At 33.9% G+C, this 8,171-nt stretch overlaps 2 protein-coding genes across 3 annotated transcripts; one reads left to right on the top strand and one right to left on the bottom strand.

Annotated features, from left to right (window-relative positions):
• Window positions 1-901: 901 nt before the first annotated feature.
• On the top strand, window positions 902-5,708 carry LOC145072852 (Galactose oxidase/kelch repeat superfamily protein). Of its 2 annotated transcripts, XR_013691184.1 has the most exons (17): window positions 902-1,057; window positions 1,161-1,258; window positions 1,908-2,046; window positions 2,164-2,192; window positions 2,300-2,396; window positions 2,489-2,544; window positions 2,647-2,754; window positions 2,853-2,909; window positions 3,080-3,171; window positions 3,259-3,343; window positions 3,453-3,605; window positions 3,712-3,779; window positions 4,044-4,208; window positions 4,298-4,410; window positions 4,505-4,583; window positions 4,660-4,772; window positions 5,357-5,708. XR_013691184.1 is itself a non-coding variant. In XM_079019332.1 (16 exons), exons 1-16 carry the CDS (start codon window positions 996-998, stop codon window positions 4,717-4,719), a joined length of 1,461 nt encoding a protein of 486 aa, XP_078875458.1. In that variant the 5' UTR covers window positions 902-995; the 3' UTR covers window positions 4,720-4,860. The 2 variants fall into 2 exon arrangements, 1 of the variants encoding a protein (XP_078875458.1); XM_079019332.1 differs by lacking the exon at window positions 5,357-5,708 and having other exon boundaries at window positions 4,660-4,860.
• Window positions 4,907-5,835, bottom strand: LOC145072853 (uncharacterized). Its single transcript, XM_079019334.1, has 4 exons — window positions 5,632-5,835; window positions 5,405-5,515; window positions 5,227-5,307; window positions 4,907-5,141 (listed from the first exon to the last, which is right to left on the bottom strand). The coding sequence occupies exons 1-4, from the start codon at window positions 5,833-5,835 to the stop codon at window positions 5,067-5,069; spliced, it is 471 nt and encodes a 156-aa protein (XP_078875460.1). The 3' UTR covers window positions 4,907-5,066.
• Between the last annotated feature and the right edge of the window lie 2,336 nt (window positions 5,836-8,171).

Here is an 8,171-nt window from a genome sequence, read left to right as displayed (position 1 = left end):
TCATACAAGCTACCATGGTTTAAACACCATGGTTCGGCTATGTAAAGGATCGATGGGGTTCGGCCACAAGGGTTTGATCCTATATACAACAAGTGAAAAGAGTACTATGGCGAGTCCAAACGGTTACATAGAAAATGAAACTATGGTTCATTCATCATAAGTTAAGCTATGTCAATAGTTGTAGGGTAAAGTTATGAAGGGATAGCAAAAAGTTATGTCACAATAGCATTCATGAGTGTCAAGTCAAGGAAACTTAGGGAACAACGCATAAATAGCCTGTCATGGACCAACAGTTCGATACAACTTGTATAACGAGAATGACAAGACTACCGACAGTTCATAAGTACTGTTTTTGTACCTTCGACACTAGGCGCATTAATGACGATGAGACGGGGACCGCTCGTCCTCATCTCCATTTCCCCATGCAAAGAAAGTATAAGGCAAACCAACTCAACCACGAATAGTGATGCTCTCAACAACCACATCTCACTTATGATCGATTACGATTACCCATATCTTGCATCTGACTTAAGCATTAATGCCTTCTCCCGGGTTAAGCTCCCAATGAACGTCTAACGTTTACTCTATTTTCTCTGGTTCGGTTATCCTACGAACGAACGAGTATCACCTTATATACGATTAACTAGCCCCCCTGAAGCGTGGGATTCATCACTGTACATTCCGGAATGTACTTTTCTAGTCCGGATCGTATGAGTGTTAGATTCCAGACTCGGAACCTAACAATCATTGGTCATAAATTAGTTATTTTACAAATTTTATAAACTGTGGTTATTATTTCCAAATACAATTTTTTTGGTTAGATGACTTAAAAAATCTATCGTAATATTAGAAAACTGATTGGTACGTTAAAAACTTAAAATCACATTTTTCAGGTTTCATACGACACGGTCTTGTATAAAGCCCGGTTTAGCTATGCGGTTAAAGCTCCGATTGAATAGTTTCGGATCTGAGAGAGAGGGGGGAGAGAGACAGCAATGCATCACTGGGTTCGAGCTTCACCCTCCGATTTTGGTGGACCTCTTCCTACTCCTCGGAGGTAAAACAATCGCTCTCTTCTCCAATTTATTTGACTTAAAGCCGCCTGTTCTTTATCGGATGGAATTTTGGAAATGAATCGTGTAAATTGATCATTATTGCAGTGGCCACACCGCAGTCAATATTGGAAAGTCTAAGATCATAGTGTTTGGTGGTCTTGTCGATAAGAATTTCCTCGATGACATCTCTGTATACGACATCGGTATCTACTTCTTTGATTATGATTTTATCATCCAGTAATTAACGAAATTTCAGATATAGTCAACTCATTAATTGTCAGTGTTAGGTTCTCGTGGTTATTATCATGCCTGATTCTAATTCTCATTTGTAAATCAGTTCTGTAAATTATGTAACTGCATGTGGCCAGTAGCGTGAATGTTTAATGGCATATTAACAGCCCTTTCATTCATGTAATCTTGCTATATACAAGGAAAAAAGTAAAAGGAGACAAAGATATACGAATGTGAAACGAATTTACTTGTGGATTTTAGTAATATTCGTGTACTCATTGTTAAACCCTACCAAAATCTAGTGATTTTCTAATGCTTATTGTTTTATGAGCCTCAACAAATGAGGAATTAAGTTTTGGAAATAAGCTTATCTTTGACTATTAATGGATAGTGTCCGATTTGATCATCACATTACCAGGTTGAATGATTTTTAAGTCAATTCATTGAAAAGATTGAATCTTGTTCTTCTTTAGCAATCAATGGAACAGAAATCCTCTTGTATGGAAGTGAATATAACTTTCTCATTTATGCAACCAACAAGTATTGCTGGTTTCTAAGCTGATAAACATTATTCAGAAATTCTTCATCAAGTAATAAATTTCCTCCTTTTTAATGTTTCAGAGAATAAGTTATGGTTCCAGCCTCAGTGCACAGGTAGTGGTTCAGATGGCCAAATGGGGCCCAGTCCTCGAGCATTTCATATTGCCATTGCAATCGACTGCCATATGTTTGTTTTTGGTGGGCGACTTGGTACCAAAAGGTTATAATTGTCTTTTTAGACCATTACAAAAACTAAAAAATAAAAAACAACCAGTTTTTTCTGCCAATTTCTTTACTGTTACTCACAAATGACTAACAAAAATACTTGAACATGCAGATTGGGAGACTTTTGGGTCCTAGATACTGGTAATTTATTAACTATAAACTTTTTTTACTCAACAACTATTAATTCCAACTTACTTTTCACCAATGATCAAGATGCATACTTCATTCACATTAAATTCAATGTCCAGATATATGGCAATGGTCTGAACTTACCAGCTTTGGTGATTTACCTTCACCAAGAGATTTTGCTGCTGCTTCAGCCATTGGGAACCATAAAATAGTAATGTCAGAATTGCTACTCACAATTATTCCCTATTTGTTACCCCATATGTACATACATACCTTAATAATAATGGTCCCTTACATGCTTATTATAGGTATGGTGGATGGGATGGTAAAAAGTGGTTATCAGATGTATTTGTCTTGGATACAAGTAATGTTTTTGCCTTAAAAATCTTATCCTTTTTTACTTTTATTTATGTGTTTACTATTATGATGATGAATATTATCTTTATGTTTTATGTTTCTTAAATAGTGTCGTTGGAGTGGAGAGAGTTAGCAGTTACAGGAACATTGCCACCACCAAGGTGTGGTCATACAGCCACTATGGTTGAGAAACGGTTGCTTGTATATGGTGGCAGAGGTGACCTCAAATTCAATGCCTGTTTTTTTTTTCTATTCTTTTTCATAATATTTATTTATTTAATAATGATTCTAATCATTCTATTGATCTTTTGGCAGGAGGTGGAGGACCAATCATGGGTGATTTATGGGCTTTAAAGGGTCTCATTGAAGAAGGTATGGGTAATGATGTCTGGATAAAATGCTATATACATAAAGTCTGTTACTTTTATAGACTGAATAAACCTTCTGAACGTGACTAAATGACCATTTTACCCTTACTTCCCGTAAAACTATATTGTCTTAATACTAACGAAGTATCTGTTTGAATTGTTTGTGTAAGGAAGATAACGAAGCTCCTGGATGGACACAGTTAAAGCTGCCCGGGCAAGCTCCAGCTGCCCGATGCGGGCATACTGTCACCTCTGGAGGCCACTATGTTAGTCTCCTTTTCTTCAAATTTCAACTTTTATTAACATTATTATTATTATTATTATTATTTTTAAAAAAATTATATCTTTTTCAGCTTCTCATGTTTGGAGGCCATGGAACCGGTGGTTGGTTGAGTCGCTATGATGTTTACTACAATGACTGTGTTGTTTTAGACAGGGGTGAGTCAGTGTCAGTCATTTTCACATAAGATTTAAAAAAAAAAATAGTTTATGTTCTTTTGTTATATTTTTTTTTATTGTGTGTTGTGTTATTGTGTTTTATTATCAGTGTCTGTGCAGTGGAAACGCCTTGCAACTAATACTGAAGCTCCTGCTGCGCGTGCTTACCACTCCATGACATGTATTGGCTCACGTTATCTCTTATTTGGTGGCTTTGATGGAAAACTCACATTTGGTGATCTATGGTGGTTAGTTCCTGAAGGTATTTAATATTTATTATTTATTTACTTTTCATATTTTCAAATTATCCATAATCCATAAAGTTTTAGTTTATCTCATTCACATGAACTTTATTTATTAAATCTTAGATGATCCTATTTCAAAGCGATCAGAAGTAATTCAAGAGACCCGGAATGACTTCCAATCTGAAACAAAGGTATCAGCTCAGCAACAAACTTTCACTTTTTGACTCATTTAGTCCCTAATCGGTTTTTTGAATTCAATTAGAGTACACTTAAAAACAAAGTTAGTGGTCTACTCAGTCCAAAAAACGATTAGGTGCTTGTAAGGTAAAGTGGCTGAAATGAGTAATGATGTTTTTCTGTTTGTTTTTTAGAGTAAATAAGCCAAACTGTCTGTACGTGACAAAATGACCATTTTACCCTTTTGTTAAGTGTTCATATGTAAAACATGGTTTCAGGAAAACGACATGGAAGGTTCAGCTATCTCAGAGCTGCAAAAGAGACTGAATATTTCTGTTTCATTTTCTGGTCATAATCTTCAAATTGTTCATGAATCAGAAGATAAAGAATTTCTTGAATTAGCATCAAGGATAAATGGAAATAAATCATTTAATAATAAACAGGTCAGATATCTTTATTTAGTTATTTTATTTCTCTTTTTGTCATATGTGACTGAAATATATTATATTATTATATATAAAACTTACTACAGGCTGTTGATGCACTCCGTGAACATTGGCAAAATTCTTCCCCAAAATCAATACCTCTGAAGGAGCTTAACCCCTTATTGCGCGACTACAAACGTCTGATTACTCGCCATCACTTGTAAGATTTTACATCTTCATTGTTTGTTTATTATATCTTCCTACTTTGGATTATAACTTATTATAAGTGAAACTTACTTCTTCAACTATGGTAGATCAAAGGTTGGATCAAATTTACAGTCTGAGAATGAGAAAGATGCCTTTCGCTTTTATCATATTACAAATGCTTCTCAGGTAATATTTTTTTATGATGCATTTATTTTTTGTTGGTTTTTTTTTGGTAAGTAACATATGTCCTTTTAATGTTTAGTTACGCATGAGCGATATACCGAATCTGTTGACAGAGTACAAACAGCTTCCATTGGATTAAAGAATGATGTTGAGGGATCATCTGTATAGAAGAAGAATTATCCAAATTGTATTGTGAGTTTCCTTTTCTACCCTTGGTAGTTTTTGAACTGGAATTCTCATTTCTTCACATATGAATGAATGCACATTATATGTTTGTCCAGTGAATTGGTTTCAATGCAATTATGTTTTCATGTTTGCACGATATGTGGATAAGTAATTATATGAAGAAAAATTCTTTAATTGGCAATTACAAATGAATCATTTATGAGAAGCAAAGCATCATCAAACATACAACACATAACATTAAAGTCGAAACAAAAAAAAAAAAAAAAACTTTTGTAAGTGGATCCATATAATAATATATAATCAGCATGAAGGATCAATGTTCTTGCTGAGCTCCTCAAGTTTCTTCATCCTCACATTCTCACTTTCTTTCACCAACTGAAATTATCAAGAAAACAACATTATTCGTCAATCATCAAATAAAATTAAAATATGAAGAAAAAATTGATGAAAAATTAATCACCTCGACTAACGTGGCAGTTAGTTGGTTTTTTTCGTTATTCTTTTGATGAAAAGCGTCCAATGCTTCTTTATACTCTTTCTCCTGTTTTTTCATGTCAAATTATAAATCAATATTAATAACTTTTTACCAGATATATCAAAGAAGGCGGGCGGGCGGGTGGGCAGTCGGGCAGCCATACCTTCTTCTGGCAGCTTTGCCCGAGCGATCTGACCTCACGGTTAGCCACATCTATCTTCTTTCGGACCGATGCTACTTCTTTCCTCATTGGATCTGTCAAAACTTCGAGCTCCTGATACATTTCATTTTACAAAATAAATAAAAAATCTTTAACGTATAAATAATGCCAAAAATAACATTAGAAGTTTATTAAAAAATGTGATGTTATAAAGTTTTTGTGGGGCTTACTTCCCAAACTTGAGCTAAGCGTCTGGTTTGTTCTTCAGCTTGGCCTAATTTCATTTCAACTTTTTCCTTGACTTGCATTTTCATTTTCTCGATTTCTTCTTCTCTTGCTTGAAATGACGCAAAAGCTGATTTTGAAATATCTTCATCATCGTTCTCATCCACTGATGCTGATACACCACTCCCCATATTTGCTAAGTTCTTCATTTCGATTTTTTCTTTTTCTTTTTGCACTGATATTACTTTGTGTGTGCGTGTGTGTGTGTGATATTTTTGGACTTTGGTTTCATTTGCTTTTGTAGGCTTTATTGCTTTTGCTTTAAAACTCTCTCTGGAGTGAGTCTGTCTGGATCACAATTTTTGTGTGCAATCACCAAACCAAACTAACATTTGCTTTAAGCATGAGCAAAGTTTGTTGAGTGTTGACCTCCTTCACTTTATTATTATATCCATTATGATTTCTCACTTTATATTTCATATAACATTTTATGTGGCATATATATAGTTTAATGAAAGCGTTGAGAAAAATAAAACAAAAGAAACTTGACCAAGATGACGTAATTCATATTATGGTTGGTAGATTATAGGTGGTTTTATTATTTCTCTGTAATAAATCTACAAATTTTACTTTACCATTAATTGATGTATTTTTTTTTTCTCGATAATAGTTTATAAACTTGCCTCCAAGCTGAATCTCCATGGTTAATGGGTTACAGTTTCCTTCTATAAAAACAAACAAAATAAAATGATTAAAAACAAACAAACAAACACAATAATTCTTGACCTCAAGTTTCAGAAGAAGCTTTGTGTCAATGATGAACCAATTCGTGAGGCTCCTCTAATTAGGTCTATTAGGACGATCATGAAAAATGTCTCAATGACTCAAATGAGGTGGTTTGCTTCATATTAGCGACCCTTGAGCTCCAAAAGAACTCAGCACATCTTGATGCATTTGACATGATCAACCCACTTAAGGACATGTTTAAAGTGCAGACAAGACAAAAACAATTTAGGACCGTAAAAGCCTTAGAGCACCCACATGGGTGTAATGTGGGTTCTTGCAAAACATGTAACATAAGAACAATTAAATAAATAAGTAATTAAGTATTCATAAATGTGGGCTATTTTTTTTGCAAGGCTTTCAAAACTTGAAAGAACTAGATAAACGTGAAATATAAATATTATACAAGTGACATTGCAAGTTGCTTGCAAGAAAGGGATGTGGATAGTCTTAATATGATGCAAGTTGTAGGAGGGAGGAAGTGCCGGTGTTCACGTCTTGAAAATAAAAGTGTACACCGACCAATTTGAAAGATTAGACTTTCCTATTAGTTAGGAACTGGCTGCAAATATTATCTTCACCCTGCAAACTAGTTCACAGGATCGGTTAATTTAAAAATCCGTTCTAGCTAATTAGTCAACCATGCATTTGCCACTATACTATACATGGATGACCATATGACCCGTTGAACTAGACTAGACCAGAAAAATAAACCAGACTTGAACCCGGAAATACATATAATTGGATTGGTTTTCGCTTTTGGACCGAACTGAACCCGTAATATATAATTTTTTTTTTCAATACAAAATTTTATAATATATGTTGTTTAGGCCAACAAATAGTCTAATTCACTCCAAAAACCAAAACCCCGCCGGGGACCTGTAAAAGGACCGTAACCAGCATACTCCAAACCTGTCCGATTTTTGGTTAGGGTAATTCCAGGATTTTGGGTTTCGATCTTCCTAACGGTTTGAGCCATTGCTCATATACTAAATTGAAGTGTCCAATGCATTTCTTTGTGTCCGCTTAGTCTTTGAGTTTTGATTGTTGTCATTTTTTTGTTATTGCTTTTGTGAGGGAATATGTATTTGGTGATGTTTTCAATCCCTCTACTTTGTAAAATGATACTTTTTACCCTTCTATTTTGTAAAATGTCATTTTCACCCTCTCAAATGTGAACTTTCTAAAATGTCATTTTTACCCCCTTAATTTTCTAAAGTTTTATGTTTACCCCCATAGTATATAATCAAAATTTCCTACATTTATCACCCATAACTTTGTAAAATGTCACTTTGACCTCCATTGACTTTGAACTTTTTAAAGTATCACTTTCACCGTTTCAACTTTCTAAACATTAGTATTTACTCCATCCGTCTACAATTACCATCCCATAACTCTGTAAAATGTCACTTTGACTATTTTGATTTTAAATTTTGTAAAATGTCACTTTCACGACTCTTTAAACTTTCGTGTTTACCGCCCATAATATATATAATCTATAATCTGAGTTTCCTTAATAACTTTTGTTTGTTAACTTAAAAAAGTAATTTATTACGTGTTTATTTTTATGTATCGGTATAAATTTGAGGTGTTCAACGTTTTAACATAAATTTAGAACTTTTGTTCGTTATCTATTTTTTTTTTAAATTACTTGGTTTTTTATGTACATGTTGGTATAAATCCGAGTTTGTCTACTTTTCAACATAAATATTTTTTACGCTTTTGTTCTTATTTTTACGTACGATTTGTATGTATGAGTCAT

Source organism: Lactuca serriola, chromosome 9 (assembly GCF_051521515.1).
Source record: "Lactuca serriola cultivar US96UC23 chromosome 9, Lser_US96UC23_V15, whole genome shotgun sequence".
NCBI classification, from domain to species: Eukaryota; Viridiplantae; Streptophyta; class Magnoliopsida; order Asterales; family Asteraceae; genus Lactuca; species Lactuca serriola.
Note: the sequence above shows the minus strand (reverse complement) of the source record. Positions and strands in the feature narration are given on the sequence as shown.